The sequence below is a fragment of the Nomascus leucogenys genome, chromosome 7b (genome assembly GCF_006542625.1).
Source record: "Nomascus leucogenys isolate Asia chromosome 7b, Asia_NLE_v1, whole genome shotgun sequence".
Taxonomy (NCBI): domain Eukaryota; kingdom Metazoa; phylum Chordata; class Mammalia; order Primates; family Hylobatidae; genus Nomascus; species Nomascus leucogenys.
This window is the reverse complement of record NC_044387.1, coordinates 64,154,631-64,173,758: the sequence shown is the minus strand read 5'-3', so window position 1 is coordinate 64,173,758 and position 19,128 is coordinate 64,154,631. Positions and strand designations below refer to the sequence as shown.

Below are 19,128 nucleotides of genomic sequence, written 5' to 3'. Positions count from 1 at the left end.
TGTTGTTAAATTAATTAACACCATTAAGAAGATTCTTACACTGACATTTGAACTTTCTTTTCCCCCACTTAGTTTTGAAGTAACTGGCAGTACTTGGCTAGTCATCAAAATATAAAATTTCACTGTATGGCAAAAATAAATACTGTCTAATAACAGAGTTTATCAAGTTGAGGAATATTCAAAAGCTGGAAATTCAAGTCACATTTGAACTCTTTATGTTCTCTATATGCCAGCAAAATGTTTATAAAATAAAACTTTGGGGTCAGAGAATACACTGCAGTGCTCTTCAAAGGCAGCAGAATGAAGACTTAAATTTTAGCACACAGTTAAACATAAGCAAACAATTTGTTTTCAAATTTTGTAATAAAAATGTCTCCTTTTCATTAAATACTAATATTTATTCAGTATTAACCCTTAGAAATAAAATCCCAAAGTAATTAAGAAATGAGAAATGAAAGCATCTATGCATAATGACCTTTAAGAAAAATAAAACTTAATCTCATGTTACCCATATAGAAAATTATTACAACATATGGATTTTTCTTATCAACTTTGTGAAGTATGAGATAACATTTCAAGTGTAAATTATTTCAAGCATGAATACAGCACTGGAGAGTAAGGGAAGTTGGTAAAATCATTAGGGCTTATCTGGACTGCTATTAGCATCTGGCACTTAGATCTTAACAAACAAACATTTTCTGAAGGAGTTTCAGTCTTCTAATTTTTGTTGTTGTTGACTGCTAAGAAAAAGTGCTTTCTTTGGGCTTAGAGTGAGCCCATTGTTTCTTCTGAGCCTATATGAGTTATCAGAATTTTCAACATGAAAAACTCTGATGAACTAAAGAATGGCAATCAATTAACAAGTGCAGCAACTATCATCTATGGATCCAGGGACAATGTAGAAAGAGATTAATATTACCATCAAATCCACTTCACAATGCTCCTGTACATAATTTACTTCTGAAGTGTCAAAGTGTCACCCCAGCAATATACATTAATTGCTTAACAGTCTTTGTGTTCTGAGCTCAACCAAAATAAGTTTGATTTAGTTAATGATACAGTAAAAAGAACTGTTTTTAATCCATCTCAGATACAGAAGATAATAAGACCTTTATATTGAAATTCAGATCTCAAAAAAACCATCAACAGAAATGATTTCTAATAATTTCTGATTGAGTTTGGCTGAGTTCAGTTCTCCAATTCTTTTGCTATACACTGATTATGCAGTAAGTTTACTGGGAGGAAAGTATGTTTATTGTGATCCAGTCTTCAACACAAACAGAAGTGCTTTTTAGGCTAGGCACAGTGGCTCATGCCTGTAATCCCAGCACTTTGGGAGGACGAGGATCACTTGAGCCTAGGAATTCAAGACCAGCCTGAGCAACATAGTGAGGCCCCATCTCTACAAAAAGTAAGAAATTAGCCTGGCGTGCTGGTGTGCACCTGTAGTCCCAGCTACTTGGGAGGCTGAGGCAGGAGGGTCACTTCAGCTCAAGATGTAGAAGTGAGCTGTGATCATGCCATTGCACTTCAGCCTGGGCAACAGAGCAAGACTGTCCAAAAAAAAAAGTGCTTTTTACATCCATTTCCATATAAAATTGAAATACAGTGTAACTCCACAAATAATTCAAGTAAAGACTCTAAACACTGACGAACAGTCCACAGCAAAAATAGAATTAAAAACGAGGCCAGGTGCAGTGGCTCACGCCTGTAATCCCAGGACTTTGGAAGGCCGAGGCTGGCAGATTACTTGAGGTCAGGAGTTTGGGACCAGCGTGGCCAACATGGTAAAACCCTGTCTCTAGTAAAAATACAAAATTAGCCGGGCATGGTGGCAGATGCCTGTAGTCCCAGCTACTCAGGAGGCTGAGGCAGAAGAATTGCTTGAATCTGGGAGGTGAAGGTTGCAGCGAGCAGAAATTGCACCAGTGCACTCCAGCCTGGGCGACAGAGCGAGACTCGGTCTCAAAAAGAAAAAAAAAAAAAAAAAAAAAAGAATTAAAAAGGGGAAGAAATCAAAGTCAAATATTTTATTAAACTCCATTTCCTGTATTCTAAGACGTACTCTACATATACTTTAACACTTCTAATATTGGGGTGCAAATCTGATGTATGCATTAACTTAACGTAGCATTTCTTTTTGAACAAATTTCCCAAAAAGCTATTATAAATTTAAAGATATGCCTTATAATTGATGACACTGCAGAAATAAAGAAATATGGTTCTTAATTTAGAATGGTGACTCCAGAAAGAAAGCAGTTACTCCCTAAATGAAACCTGATTCTAACTGCATTTTTCAAACAAAAAGCATATTACCATAAAATAGTAAATTGAGTAGCTGGTTGTAAGAATGTTTCACCTTATTAATATAACACAACTCCACAAATATTGGTACAACTATCATCATACCTTTATTGCCTCCAGAATAGGTTCATAGAGATCTGGAAATCCAGAATAATGATACATCATACAGTGTATCAATTCTGTTAATTGTACTAAGAAGGCTGTACTGGAAGGCAGACCATCATTTTTGAAAGAATGAACCAAATTAACCACATGAGGAACAATCTGAAAAGAAAAAAGGAAAAACAATGCTGAATTTATACAAATTGGTAACACATTCTTTAGCCTATAAACAGAACACAAATGATATATGATCAGCAAATACTTTTCTGTATGTTCAGTCACAGAGTTTTTCTTGTTATTAAGTTAAACATTTCTAAAATATCAAGGTAAATCTAGTTTTCGAAGTCGCATATGACTGTAATCCCATATATAACCCCTCTCCTCATCCTTACACACCATCTAAAACATAAACTAAGGTATAAAATAGGAATCTTAGTCATTGCCGCCATTCTGAAAAATGCTGTAGGTTGAAATTGTTAGGGTTATTATATTTACCAGATCATTCAATGGGAATAAACTTTTGAAAAATAATCCTGGAATTAGCTAAAGAGCTCCATCTAGTGTGAATCTAAAATTTTTTACTTGAAAGAATTAAAAGTACATTGCACATTAAAGTCTACTTCAAGAAAATCTTTACATGAGTAACTAAAATTGCAGCTTGGGTAATGGGATTACTTTCAGACAAGCACACAGACCATGCCTTATGTTAGAGTGGCTATTCTTACTAACAAATCCCATTTCCCACCAAAAGATGAGATGGTTCTAAAAATAAAGGGCATCAGAAACTTCTGTTAGTTTTAAAGACCTGGGGCTAAAAATAAAAGTGAAATCTAAAATGATCATTGCTCATAAACATATAGAATATTGTTAATATTGATCATCAGCACAACCATGTTCTTTCGTTGTAAAATTAAACTAAAAAGTCAATCAATCCAGAGCCAATCACATCTTTAGGAGGTTATTAAAATGAAACAACTTCTATTTTATAGACATGGCTCTTTCCATTAGCATGATACTATATTTTTTCAATTAATTTTTAATTATAATCTGATACTACATATTTACACTTCTTGTGGTAAAAGGTATCTTCTGTTCTATTTGTAGAACATTTTGGGGTTGCTAACTCATGGTAAAAAAGTTATAACTATTAGGGTCATACCATCAAACAGCAATAACAGCAATTATAGTAATAACCCATCAATTCCCTGTCCTTCCCACAAAATGAACAATCATAGTCTTACAACACAGTGCTATTTCCGTTCTGCTCTGTCTAGCTTTACATTTGTGCTTAAATCACACTGTAGCTTTTGCACTACCTTCTTTTATCTTACACCTCCATCACAGGTACTAATGTGACCATAAAACTACCAGTTCCTAGTGAGTTCATTCTATTGCTATCATCTTTACATTTCTAAGCAAATATGAATTATACTTCTGTCGCAGAAAGCCACATTTATCAGATATTCTCTTGATAAAAGTCAGAATCCAAAATTATTTTGTTTTCTCAAAGGTGAAGGGAGACAGAAGGGGCAAAAATTTTAGAAGTAATTATTAAATTTGTAATTACAAATCTGTCAAATTAGATTAGGTCTTTGTAATCAGGTTATATGGTTGTCTATTACTATATCCTAAATGGTCAACATTATCACGACATGGAAATAAGACTTAGTCTTTCACAGTTAATACAGATATACTTCTAAGCAGGCTGTTACTTTCTAAATGTGTGAAAGTTGATTTTTTTGAATAAGTGAAACTAAATGTTTCTTGACATTATTATAATACTAAAGTTTTTGAGGAAATGTATAAAACTTATTTAATTAGAAGCTTTGATTTTTTTTCTTTCTCCATTATTACTATCTGCCATAGTGTCTGTTTAAAATAAATTTATTCCACTGTGTAAAATGCATAAGAAAAGCAACCTGACCCATAACACCACATATTCTAACATCAACCTTGGCTTGCCCTAAGATATTCTAAACTTATAATGAATTATGATGATGTTGATTCCAGATTATTGCTCATACTTGGCAACTCCTAAGCCCAAGTCCTTTACTGAGTTATTTGGAGTTACAGGTGATTTAACTACCACATTACCCACTACTAGATTAAGGAATGTCCTCAATGTGGGCAATAAACATTAGAATGAATGATAAAGTTATGTCAGAGAATCTCCTTCCTAGAAATTTGGAAAACATCTTGAGTTGATTTTTGTATACGGTGTAAGGAAGGGGTCCAGCTTCAATCTTCTTCATATGGCTAGCCAGTTGTCAAAGCACCATTTATTGAAGAGGGAGCCTTTTCCCCATTGCTTGTTTTGACAGCTTTGTCAAGATCAGATGGTCATAGGTGTGCAGCCTTGTCTGTGGGTGTCTTTTCTGTTCCATTAGTCTATGTGCCTGTTTTTGTACCAGTACCATGCTGTTTTAATATACTACTGTAGCCTTGTAGTATAATTTGAAGCTGGGTAATGTGATGGCTCCAGCTTTGTTCTTTTTGCTTAGGATTGCTGTGGCTATTCAGGTTCTTCTTTGGTTCCATACGAATTTTAAAATAGTGTTTTTTTAGTTCTGTGAAGAATGTCATTGGTAGTTTGATAGAAATAGCACTGCATCTGTAAATTGCTTTGGGCAGTATGGCCATTTTAATGATATTGATTCTTCCTATCCATAAGCATGGGATGTTTTTCCATTTGTTTTTGTCTTCTTGATTTCTTTGAGCACTGTTTTGTATTTCTCATTGTAGAGATCTTTCACCTCCCTGGTTAGCTGTATTCCTAGGTATTTTATTCTTTTTGTGGCAATTGTGAATGGGATCGCCTTCCTAATTTGGCTCCTAGCTTGGCTGCTGTTGGTATATAGGAATGCTAGTGATTTTTTTACATGAACTTTGTATCCCGAGACTTTGCTGAAGTTGTTTATCAGCTTAAGGAGCTTCTGGGCTGAGACTATGGGGTTTTCTAGATACAGAAACATATCATCTACAAATAGTTTCACTTCTTCTCTTCCTATGTGGATGTCCCCTATTGCTTTCTCTTGCCTGACTGCTCTGGCTAGGACTTCCAGTACTATATTGATTAGGAGTGGTGAGAGAGGGCATCCTTCTCTTGTGCTGGTTTTCAAGGGGAATGCTTCTAGCTTTTGCCCATTTAGTATAATGTTGGTTGTGGGTTTGTCACAGATGCCTCTTATTATTTTCAGACATGTTCCTCTAATACCTAGTTTATTGAGAGTATTTAACATGAAGGGATGTTGAATTTATTGAAAGCTTTTTCTGCATCCATTGATATAACCATGTAGTTTATGTCTTTATTTCTGTTTATGTGATTGATTTGTGTATGCTAAACCAACCTTGCATCCCAGAGATGAAGCCTACTTGATCATGATGGATTAGCTTTTTGAAGTGCTGCTGGATTTGGTTTGCAAGTTGAGGATTTTTGTATTGATGTTCGTTACATCAAGGATAAGACTTAAATGTAAAACCCCAAACTATAAAAACCCTGGAAGACAACCTAGGCAATACCATCCAGGACACAAAGACTTCATGTCAAAGATACCAAAAGCAATCGCAACAAAAGCAAAAATTGACAAACGAGATCTAATTAAACTTAAGAGCTTCTGAATAGCAAAAGAAACTATCAACAGAGTGAACAGACAACCTACAGAATGGGAGAAAATACTTATAAACTATGCATCTGACAAAGGTCTAATATCCAGCATCTGTAAGGAACTTAAACAAATTTATAAGAGAAAAACAACCCCATTAAAAATCGGACAAAGGACATGAACAGATGCTTTTCAAAAGAAGACATATATGCAGCCAACAAGCTTAAGAAAAAAAGCTCAATACTACTGATCAGCAGAGAAATGCAAATCAAAACCACAGTGAACTACCATCTCATACCAGTCAGAATGGCTAACATTAAAAAGTCAAAAAAGAAGACATGCTGGTGAGGTTCAAAAAAAGGAGAAAACTTATACACTTGGTGGGAGTATAAATTCATTCAACCATTGTGGAAAGCAGTACGGTGATTCTTCAAAGAGCTAACAGCAACACTAGCATTAGACCCAGCAATCCTATTACGGGGTATACACCAAGAGGAATATAAATCATTCTACCATAAAGATACATGCACGTGAATGTTCACTGTAGCATTATTCACAATAGCAAAGACATGGAATCAATCTAAATGCCCATCAGTGACAGATTAGAGAAAGAAAATGTGGTACATATACACCATGGAAGACTATGCAGCCATAATAATGAGATCATGTCTTCTGCGGGAACACGGATGGAGGGGGAGGCTATTATCCTTAGCAAACTAACCCAGGAACAGAAAACCAAATACCCCATGTTTTCACTTATAAGCGCGAGCTAAATGGTGAGAACTCATGAACACAAAAAAGGGGACAATAGACACTGAGGTCTACTTGAGCGGGGAGAGTGGGAGGAGGTAGAGGAGCAGAAAAGATAACTATTGGGTACTGGGTTTAACAACTGGGTAGTGCAATAATCTGTAAACCAAATCCACGTGACATGAGTTTACCTATGTAACAAACTTTCACATTTCCCTGAATCTAAAAGTTAAAAAAAAAAATGTGGAAAACAAAGCCTTTTCTCAAATTTCTTACACATGATTGTGCCTGAAGACAAGGACAAGTAATTGATGTTTTTTTTTTTTTCTTGGAAGACTTTGCTAGTACACCTGCTATCTTAGAGTTTAAGTTCTGTTCGTATTATACATATATATAAGGTTATTGCTTGATGATTAAATTCACCAAAATTAGGGCAATTAACTGCAGAAATCACACATCCTAAGTGGTAATGTGTAATGTAATTATTTGCTAGTAAGGTTTACTTACTACAAAGCCTGTGGACTCTCCTTCAGTGGAAATGAGACACTGAGCAACCTATGTGAATATATTCTAGATAAATAAAAACAAATGGAATTCCGAACTTCACTGGTCTCCTCTGAAGTTTGTTATGGTGAATCAGTATTCCTAAGATTTTTCCACTGTGGGTTTATTGACAATGAGTTTCTAGTCCTATAAAACAGGATTAGACTTTGGAAGAATTAAGTAACCACACAAAGGCACTGTTTTCCTATGATGCCCTAGAGTGGTCAATGGACAGTTGACCAAAATTACAATTTGTCATTTCTCATCTGCAGTAACTGATAATCAAATAATTGAAATCAAATAAAAGCCAATGATTCAGCTGGCTTAAAGTGGTAGGATTCTAGATGTATTTTAAAGGTGGGGTCAACAGGATTTGTAGGATGTAGGCTGAGAGTGAATGAAAAGCCTGCAAAACTGGTGTGTTTTCATGCTTTCAAAATTCTAAAGCAGTGGTTTTCAATCATTTTAATCCTTCTATACTGTTCATTTGTGCAACAGACATACATCAGTGACATCTCCCATGTGAACAGTAACTCTCAACTGCTGGTAGTTGTTTCAAGTGGAGTAGTTTGAATGAGACACGAAAATATATTCCTAGGAGGGAAATCTCACAATCTCAATTTTCTAGGAAATCATAAAGCTATATGAAAACAGATTTGGGACTAACTTGCAATATTTTCGCTACATAAAAATGTGACTCAATATTAAACTAAATTTTCAAAATGAGGCTTTTTCAAAGTAGAACGCTTATGTCATAACTTACCAAATGGAACGCCTCTGGAGAATGCTGAAAGCTAAGCAGCATGTGAGAAAGAACTGCAAGAGCACCAGGTCTCACAAGAGGAAACCAAAGTCGATTAAAAACCTTCAAAATAAGACAAAACACCATCTTAAGAATTTGCAGGAAAATCATTAATCCAACAGTGGTTATTTTCTTAGAGCTAAAATTCATTTATATGAATGTCCCGTTTCTGGAAAGTCTTAACATAACTTATATTATTAAACTTTGGGAGAAGGATGAAGTTAGGAAATAATGTGACAGAGATCAAGGGTAATGTAACTGGCCTAACCAACTGTTAAAACTCCCCAATTAAATAAAAATTTGTCAAACTATGTTTATAAGGCAATAGCTCCCTAGTCCACCATTCATTCAATTCACTCAACAAATATTTGTTAAGCACATACTATTACTGTCCTAGTTCTAGGAACTAGTGCTACAACAACGGATCAAAAAAAAAAAAAAAAAAAAAAACTCTATCTTACAGGGTTTACCATCTAGAGGGTAGGTAGAAACAATAAAAACTAACACATGGTGGTAAGTGTTATTAAGAAATTTAAAGCAGGGTATGATGAATAGGGAATGCTGTGTAGCAAAAAAATCTGCTGTTTTATATAGAGTTCAATAAATGCCTCATGAAAGAAGTGATATCCAACTATAAAACTGAAGGAATTGAATAAGCCTTGCAAATACCTGGGACAAGAGCATTATAGGCAAGGCAAACAGCACTGCAAAGGCCTTCAGGCTGGTGTGCTACAGATGAAGAAAAAAGGGCAGTGTAAGTGAAGCAAGAGACTGAGGCAATAACAGCGGGAAACGGGACTAGAGAAAAAGTGTGAGAATACATAGGACCTTGTGTGATAAGTACAGGGGACCAAGGACAGGAACAGGAAGGCTGCTGCAATCTTGCAGCAAGGGATGATAATGTAGGACCAGGGTGGTAGGATTGTGGATATATTCTAAAGGTGGTGTCAGTAGAATTTGTAGGATATGGACTAAGAGGAAATAAAAAATAGATAAGAATAGCTTCAAGGTTTTTGGCTTGAGCAAGTGAAAGGATAGAGTAGCCTCTAGGTCTGGGAGGGAAAAATCAGGAGTAAGATTGTAGATAAAGTGAATCTGAGATTCATGTAAAGACAGATGGATACATGAATATGGAGTTCAAGGGAGAAAAATGGACTAAAAATATAAATCTGGCAGTCATCAAATTAGAGATGTTGTTTAAAGCCATAGAACACCTATGCTGTGAGTATGCACTGAGAAGAAAATGGACCGAAGACTGAACTGTAAGGCATTCTGAAAGTTAGAGTAAGTACAGGAGACTGATATGCCTGTGAAGGAGGACAAAAATCGGGAGAGTATAATGTCCTGGAAACAAGAGAGAGTGATCGACTGTGCCAAATATTGCTGACAGGTCAAATGAGAAGAGGCCTGAGAAATGACTCTTGAGTTTAGCAATACTGGAAACCACTGGTGTCAAAGGTAATTTTGGTAGAGTAATGGTGGTAAAAGCTTGATTAGTTGGACTCAAGAGATAATGGAAAGAATGTTTCTCTAATGGATATTTGAAAATGAAAAAATTATTTTAATTACTTATACTTTTTTTTTTTTTTTGAGACAGTCTTGCTCTGTCGTCCAGGCTGGAGTGCAGTGGTGCTATCTTGGCTCACTGCAACCTCTGCTTCTCAGGTTCAAGTGATTCTCGTGCCTCAGCCTCCTCAGCAGCTGGGACTACAGGCATGAACCATCATGCCAACCTAATTTTTGTATTTTTAGTAGAGACGGAGTTTTGCCATGTTGGCCAGGCTGGTCTTGAACTCCTTGCCTCAAGTGATCTGCCCGCCTCTGCCTCCCAGCACTTTGGGAGGTGTGAGCAACCATGCCCAACCTAATTACTTCTATTTAAATGACATTTAAAAAAATTTCTAAAGCCTATGCAAACTGTTATTCAAAACAAAACAACAATAACATATTCAAAATTAGATGCTTTCAAGGATACCACCCAAAGATAAAAATATTGATTTTATGAGTCTATATATTCTAATAGATTTCCATACTCCCACTTACCAGTTCTATTTTCAGCAAAGTAACATCTATCAAAATAGTAAACTTCTGGACAGCTGCCAGTCCTTTCAGGAGTGCAATTACCCATGTATCCACATGCTGAGCCAATGGCCAGGATAGCCAGTCAATCATTCTGAAATTGAAGGAAAATGAAACAATCATAATTGAAAATATTTTCATTTAGTTAGTGATAACAAGAGTTACAGTAGATAACCACTCACTTTGTGAATCAACATTTACTGAATTTGCTGGTGAAAAGCACTGACCAAGATGTAGAAGTGAATTTAACAGGTGCTTGTTCTCATGGAGTTTCCAATCTTGTAAACTGACAGTTTCTCATATCCAACATATTTCCATAAAAAGAATTTCTGATAAATTATTTTGCATAAACACAAAACTTAAAATTTATGCTATATAGTGGCACAGGTTGAGTATTCCTTATTTGAAATGTTTGGAATCAGAAGTGCTTTGGATTTTCAATTATTTGCATTATATATTTACTGGTTGGGCATTTCAAATCCAAAAATTTGAAATCTGAAATGTCCCAATGAGCATTTCCTTTGAGCATCATGTCAGCACTCAAAAAGTACTGGATTTTCAAACATTTCAATTTGGGATGCTCAACCTGTATCAATAATTTATTAGGCAAATTTACTCTAAAAAGAGCAGCTGAAATGTAATCTGAACTAAGACATATGAATATGATCCAAGATTCCTCCTTCCTGGTGAGTACAGTCTAATATGAAATGCACTGTTTAAAAAGACTATATTTTGAACTGTGAAAGAGGTATCTTTTTCAAATCTGACTATACAAAGACAACAAAATGAAACTTCAAATACATAAAAAAGCACTAAGTCTGTAAATATTGTAATGGCTTCATTTTGCACTAATGAGTGCTTTTCTTGAAAGAAAACTCATTAAATTACCCAATTTAGTGAAAAAAAAATAATAATATAGGATCGGACAGAGATACTCCCTAAAGTTAGATCTCTACCACAATGAAGATTGACACAACTCTTTCAGAAAGCAACTGAAGGCCGGGCGCAGTGGCTCACGCCTGTAAATTTGTCAACAATTACACAATTATCAAAAAATAGTACTGGCATTTAAACTAAGCTCTGCCAGCATAGAATACAATGTTTTTTGCCACACTTTAATTATATTTCAGTTCTGTTTCAATTTGATTGGACTTGCACGTGTCTGAGGTTTTTCTCCAGTACAGGCAGGCACTGCAAGACAAGCTATTTTTATGGTTAACTATAGGAATCTTAGCCACCATGTATCAGTGATTATCAATTTGAATTCTAAGGACACTTACTTTTAACCCTGGTATACTGATTTAGTATCTTACTATTTAAATAACATTTAACTATATATTTGTCGTTTATGTACTCCACGACCTGTCTCTTCCATTAGACTGTGAGCTTGAGAGCAGTAATCTCTCATATATCTTTGGATCTTTGGATTCCCAGCACTTAGTGCCTGGCACTGAGTAGGAACTCAAATTTGTTAAATAAATGAAAGCATTTCTTTATATAGCTAAAGAAAAATACATGCAACTTTAAAACCATAACAGTAAAACTGGCAAAATTATGAAAGACACCAAGATTGGTTTAATTGTCATTTATGGAGAATAACACCAATTTCCACTTTTACATGGCAGCTTGTGGGCTACAGGCAGTCTTCCCTTTTGTTCCAATGTTTTAAACATTGAGAAATTTCACACAGAAAACTGGATTTCAGGCTTCTTTTGAAAAATCAGATCAAACAAGACTGGATTCCAATTTCCTTGTATTAACAGACAACTGGAGTTGATGATCAGTTTTCTCTTTTAGAAGGTACTTATGTATCCCATTCCCTATCATTTCACTTACACCTGGCTTATTTCATATTTTAATGTTACCTGTTTGGTTCTGGTATGGTATCTACATTTGCATTTGCATTTCTATGGATTATAGAAAATGACTGTAAACATGATCACTGCTATGTTTGGGAAAGCATAGTGCACGGGGAGGTATAAAGTGGGAGGTGGATGGTAAAAACAAATATCACTATCCCTTTCAGTTACATTTTCTGTATAAGAGTAATTATTTCAGGTAGATTATAGGTAAATAGGATCACGCAGGCTACACTGGAAATGTAATACAAAAACTGAGTCACAACTCCCCATAGAAAAAAAAAAGTAAAAATTAATTTCCAAATACATCTTGAAAAAAAAAATTCCTAAATTGGGTACTATAACTGTTTTTGAAGAGGCTGGAAAATTAAGAGGACTGAATGCCAAGAAGTGGAATATGAATTTGACTTAGTAGGTAGTGGAAGTCACTACAATGTCTTAATTAGAAGAGAAAAATCAGGAGTCCAGATGATTGAGATAAGAAAAGTTAAGTCACTGCTAGCAAAAAGACCAACTAAAAAACTGTGCAACGAGGAAAGCCTGACTTCTTCAAGGTAGTGGGGATAGAATAAGCGCCATTTTAAGAAATGTCTTAAAGAAATAATCCAAAGGACTTATTAATTATGTTAAAGGGAATGAAAGAAAGGATGCAGTTGAAAATTGCTTATAGGTTTGTGACCAGATATCTAGAATTAGTGTCAATTTAAGTAAAAAAAGAGAAAAAATAAACACCAACATCAGGCCATGAAGATAAGTTCTGCCTCTAAGAGAGTGACCCTAAGTGAGAAACTTGACTACCCTGGTTTGTTTCTTCATTGGTGACTATATCATAACTGGGAGCCAGATTTAAGTTCAAATACTGGATTTACTGTTTATTACCTGAACAAGCTTAGGTAAATTATCTAACCTCTCAGTTTTCTCAACTATGAGATGGGGCCAATAACAGTACCTATTTCAAAAGACTGTGGTGAGTATTAAATAGTTTATGTCATGTAAATAAAATCTGCTACTATTACGCTATACAATGAAAGTGATACACCAACTAATTTCTAATTTCACTTCCAGCTGTAAAATCTGTAATTCTCTAAATCTGTTTTACGAGGAAGAAATGTAAGTTAGAATGCATTCATCCCAAAGAGAAAGAGACTTTAGTGCTGTTACAGTCACACTGACAAAAGTGTGCTGCTGCTAAATAGGGCACAGAAGGAGTTACATTATGAAGAGATGAACAAGATAACAGTTTCTTAAAAAAAAATGAACAATGAGAACTTCACATAAAGACTTGGAAGTCAACCACATACAGATCAGAACTGATAAAGCGATGATAATAATGGGAAGGAAGAAAATAAAAAGAATAGTTACAGAAAGAAATTCCTAACAGTATGGTGTCAGAGACAAAAATTTCAAGAACAATGAATACAAAGATATCAAGGAGATGAGAATGTAAAAATACAGATGATCAAACACAGCAAGGGGATCATCATAAATTAAAAGCAATGGGGGTAGAGGTCACACAACAGGAAAAACATTTACATAAGAGTTTTCTCAAACATACAAAGCACTTTCACAAATCTTGAAAGTCAAAGAGGGAATGAATACTATGAAACTGTAAGTAAAAGTTACAGATAAATTGATTCAATTATGTTTAAGAGCACAAGAAGAAATGCTAGAAGAGGAAGACCTTTTTAAACAATGAAGTGAAAAGGGGTATAAGGTGGAGAAAATCAAAGTCCCTAGAGTTTGTGTTACAGAGAGTGAAGTTAGTACAAATGCAACTGAGAACTCCGTATGAATACCTCAGTTTATATGTTACCTTATAATTATAATTTTATAACAGGGGCACAGAAACCATTTTGTCCAAATCCTTACATTGTACGTAAATGTGCTTAATATACACACACATGCAGGAAAGGAATTAAAAAACAAAAACAGGCAGGTATTAAATAAGAACAGGCAGACACAAAAAACTCAATTAGAAAAAAATAGTCATTGAAATAAACTCAGTTCTACAGATGAGCACCTTTGAAGAGAAAATTAGTGAACTATAAAATAGTATTGATATTCTTCCCCTCAGATATCCACAGGTTTGCTTCTTCGCATCCTTCATGTCTTCACTTCATGGTTACCTTAGTGAAGCCTTCTTCATCCATCTTATTTAAAATTGCAAACCACTTCCTCACAACCTGTCCCCCTTCCTGTCTACTCCTATCCCTCTTTTTGTCTGCTTTTTTTTTCAAACATGTATCACTATCTAACATACTAAATTATTTTACTTATCATATTTAATAAAATCTAAAACAAAACCAATTTTAAGATACATAATTAGCTTATGTACCACTAAGGCAAGAAAAGTCGTGCCAATTTAACTGGGACATGAATGACTAGGCATTTCTACATTTAAACATCTTTGAAATTAGAAGACATGTTGGAATCAATGAAGTGTGTTATTAAATTACTGTCTGCCTCCCCAACTAGAATGCAAGCCTATAAAGGCAGATATTTTTATCAGTTTGTTTGAGGACATTTTGAACACTGCCTGGCACTCATGGTAAGTACTCAATAAGTGTGGTTTAAATAAATGGATGAATGACTGAATAAAAGTGCCAAAGTGCTAAGAAGGGCAGATAATATTAAGATTATACCTAGAAATGCAAGAATAAAATTACAGAACATCAAGGATAAAGAGAACATAAAAGTTTCCAGAAAAGCTGACTACTCACAAAAGAATGACAGTCAGATTGACAGCTGACTTCCCACGAGCAACAACAGATGCCCAAAGCTAATACAGTATTATTTTTAAAATGCTAAGAGAAAATGGCTATCAAATTAGAATTCTGTATCTTGCCAAATCATCTATTTAAAACTGAGAAAGAAAAAAAATTCAAATAGGCAAAGGCAAAGAGTGTATTACACATTGAGCCTGGTTGAAAGAGAAAGTAAAGTATATACTTACTAAAGAAGAAAGAAAAAAAAAACGCAGAAAGAAATAGGTTGCAGGAAACAATAATGGGCAATGAAATTAGTGAAATACTGTAGACTGATAATCCAATCAACATCTGAGTGTATAATATGTGTATATGTGTGTATATTTTGGGAATTAAAAAAAGTTGAATTGAAACTAGATTTGTGAATTATTGGGATGCCTGTCAACGCTATAAAGTAAACAATTCCAATCTATTTGGAGAATCTTTACATATGTCATTCCATGATTTTAGTTTTAAACATTGGTAAGTTTTTCATTACTCACAAAATACAAAATATTTCCCCTTCCCCAAATCTACAATTACCATTAACAGTGTCATGAAGAAGTACCTGCAAAGGGCTTGGGTCATACTTGCATCTTTTACATTTGGATCCGTAGTAAGGCTCCTGATGAGAACTGTAATCATCTGAAGAGGAATATGCTGCACAAGGCTTGCCAATGCTACAGAAGGTTCAAATGATGCATCTGTTTTTTCAATTAAAAAGAAAAGGGAACATGGCAAGTAGGTTCAAGTATTTAGAAAGAACAACACTTTACCAAAAAAAAAAAAAATAATAATTGCAGCAGAAGTGTTAATTAGGAAGGATTATTATGCTACACCCTCATGGGTAGACTCTTAATTTACAAGGAATGTTAAATTACAGGAATGAAAGATTACGAGTGAACAGCAATGATCATTCATACTGTAGACAAAATGCTGAAATATATTGCTATGGTTAGTCCATAAGTTACTTTAATTTTTCATAATTTATTGAGTTATTGTTGCGCTAAAATATTAACTTGTAAATCACTAATCAGAAAGGAAATATAAAGAAACATAAAGTATCATTTCAACTTCCACTTCAGATCCTCCAAAATAACTTTAAACTTATTGATCATTACATTGCTCTAAGGAAGATTTTAAAAAAATCTCTTAAAGTAGAAATTAAGGTGACTTTTGGGGAGACTTTGCTTAAACTGTATACAAATTAAGCAAATCCAAGACAAGTACCTTTACTGCTACAGTTAAAAAAATTTGGGAGGAACCTAACAGTTATAACACAGGCAACTGAAGTAAAATTACAATAAGAAAAAAAAAAGCAAACAACTCAGATACTGCAAATACATCGTTTGTAATTCTTTCGTAAATATATTAAATTCATCAGAACATAGAACGCTTGTTAAAACTTCATCTTTACTTCTGGTTCTTAAGATAAGAAGAGGACACATCCCTCACAAGTTCAATTTGAACAGCCACACAGTCCCCACTGGTGGTATAAACGAAGGAGAATGCTTGTACCAAGTAGAGCGGAAATGAACATGGTTTTGAATCTATTCAGACCTGAAAGGTCCAAGACAGAACAAGGAAGGTAGAGGTACTGGTAAAATTCCTCGACGAGAAAGCATTTTCTAGGCAAGTATCATGTGACCCTTCTCTGCTTTCTGGGAATGCAGTTCATGGGCACAAAAACAAATATTTAAATCCTCGTACTCTTCCTTCCCTCATTCTATCTGTATCCCTCCTTTGTCTACTAGATATTGTAGAAAAAATGTCAGTATTTAAAAACTTCATAGTTATCTGGGATAAACCAGTAATAAAACAAACTGCACAATCCATTAATTCAAAAATGAGGAAATACCAAAATGGGGGAAGAACTCATTACAAAATGAGAGACACGTACAATAAATACTATGGTAAACATCATGCTACCATTAGTCACTAATGAATGGAAGCTTTCTGCAGTAGCTGTCATCCTGAAAGCATTCCAAATAACTTGAGCAGAGGCTGGGTAATTAAGCAACTTGTTTAGTGCCAAAGGTCTTAAGACCTGGACGTTCTCAACCTTTAAAATGGGAACGCTGCCTGTTTTTAAAGTACGATGTGACGTCCAGAATAAGGTGGTGAATGTGAATAAATTTGGGATGAGGTATTAGGATTTGCTCTCGCTTAAGAATGTTTTCAGGGCAGGAGGAAAACATGGTGTGAATGTGTGTGTGCAAGAGAGACATATACTGAATTTTTATGAGATATTCTGAAAGATAATGACCCTTACCTGTGGAAGAGATGCTTGCAAAAACTTCTTGCAGGGAAGGCAGCAGTGTGGCAGGCTCGGCCTTCCAGATGTTCTGCAGCAAGTTACTCACTTTTGTCACCTGGGAGACATATTCCCGCAGCTCTCTCTCCTGGGTGGACACGCACTGGAAGTGGCCTATCGTTCGAACCAGCTGTTGACAGAACGTGATGGACAATTTCCCCTTGGGGATGCATTGCACGAAGTCGGTCAGAAGGTCGCTCAATCGGGCACAGAGCTGCGGCTCCGGCCTCTCACACACCATCCGTAACACCTCTACCTGCAGGAGGCTAAAGAGATCCAGCACCGAGGGACAGCTCATAATCAGCTTCAGGCCGTTGTGAATGTAGTCCAGGATGGCTACATCCTTCCTGTCCAGAGAGTGGTAGCCCTGATGAAGGAGGCCCAACACGAAGGTCTTGTTGAAGAAGGACTCGAACTCTGGCCGGTGGTATCGTGCGTAGGCCTCCAGCACCTGGTGCCCCACCTGCCGCTGGAAAGGGTCCTGGCCTTCCAGGATGAGCCGGGTCGTCAGGTCAAACATGGCCTCGCACTGCGCCTTGTCTAGCCAGTGCTCCGCCGATTCCACCACCTTCCGCACAATCACCCGCTTGAGGGGCAGGGGATGCGAAGAACTCACAAGGCCCTCCAGGATCTTGTCCATTGTCGCCACGCTGCAAGGCCAGCGCCAGGGGATAAGGAGCGGGTGGCGGCAGCCCCGAGGTGGGGCAGGAGGGCCCCGGGGCGGAGATGAACTTGGAGCGCCGCAGCAGCAGCGTGACGGGCCACCGCCACCGCCGCCTCAGCAGCCACATTTATGGGGCAGGGAGACCCATCCAAGCCGGGGCGGGAGCTGGAGAGCCTAGAGAGCTTAAGAACCGACACCCGCAGCTGGCCTAAGGCGCCAGAGGCCCGTACTCCGCCGCCGCCCCGGGCTCTCGATCCCTCTCAGCATCAGCGCGGAGGGGCCTGTCGGGCCCCTCAGCGGCGTCGGCGGACGCTCAGGGCCCGGGGCTGCTAGCCGGTGGGTGGAGGAAGCGCGCCTCCGAGTTCCGGGTCAGGTGTGGGCGTCCAGGCTCCAGCAGGTCGTGAGAAGAAGCCGGCCGTGGACTGAGTCAGGACGCGCTGTCACGGAGGGTTCTGGGATCAGCCGGGGAGAAGAGACCGAAGCGACACCCTTTGACCCGGATATTGAAGTGCCGGCAAACAGGAAGTGAAGGACCTAGGAACCTCCGGTAAGGACCGCCCCTCCGCCCCTCCGCCCCTCCGCCCCTCCGCCCCTCCGCCCCTCCGCCCCTCCGCCCCTCCGCCCCTCTCTTCTTCCCTCTCTCCTTCCCTGTTCCCCCACCTCCGCCCCGAGTCGTAGACTCCCGTCCCCCGCCCCGGCGCTCGGAGCCTCCTTCCCGCCCCGCCGCGCAAGTGCGGCAACGGCCGCGTCAGTGGAGAGTGTGTCGAGTCACAGGCGGTCTTCCGCGCGGAGCGTCCCCGGCGGACGCTGCGCAGATGGCTGCGACTGTAGGAGTCTTGCCGGCTAGTCTCTGTCGGTTCCGACTTAAACTCGTGAAAACTCGAATAAGTGCTGTTGATGTGAAATCCGAGGAAAAGAGCATTTGGGGGAAAAGTAAGGAAAACTCGAAACTCGGATTGAGAAGTCTTTGCCTTGGCTCATTAATCAAGAATTGCCCTTGCGCGCCTAAATGTGACTGCCTTTATCCTGCGATGTCGGTATTGAAGTAAGAGCAATACCAGTGGCGTACCTAGCATTTAGCGACCATCAGTATCAGTAGCAGGCCTCTAGCAAAGAACCAGTTAGTGAGCTTTGTACCATATCGGAAATTATAAGCCATCCAAAAAAGTGTGAGGAGAGTAAGGGAAATGGCAGATTAGAATCAAAGTATGTTTATGCCTGTGTCATACAGGAGTACTTTGAAAATAGAAAACCAGGTGGAAATACCACAAAACTTATTGTATATGTTGACACTGAAGATGGTTTACAATAGGGAAAAACAGATGCAATCATGCTTGTTCTCTTTCATGCCAAATTCCAAAGATT

General features: G+C 37.4%; 1 protein-coding gene across 1 annotated transcript in view; it reads right to left on the bottom strand.

The window, feature by feature from the left end:
• Positions 1-18,273, bottom strand: part of USP38 (ubiquitin specific peptidase 38) — a 34,289-nt gene extending 16,016 nt beyond the window's left edge. The window contains exons 1-5 of the mRNA XM_003257755.3: positions 17,058-18,273; positions 15,354-15,489; positions 10,147-10,276; positions 8,065-8,166; positions 2,410-2,568 (exon numbers count right to left, since the gene is read on the bottom strand). Of these exons, the coding sequence (XP_003257803.2) occupies positions 2,410-2,568; positions 8,065-8,166; positions 10,147-10,276; positions 15,354-15,489; positions 17,058-17,739 (1,209 nt within the window). The 5' untranslated portion in view covers positions 17,740-18,273. The remainder of the gene's footprint in view (positions 1-2,409; positions 2,569-8,064; positions 8,167-10,146; positions 10,277-15,353; positions 15,490-17,057) is intronic.
• Positions 18,274-19,128: the final 855 nt, after the last annotated feature.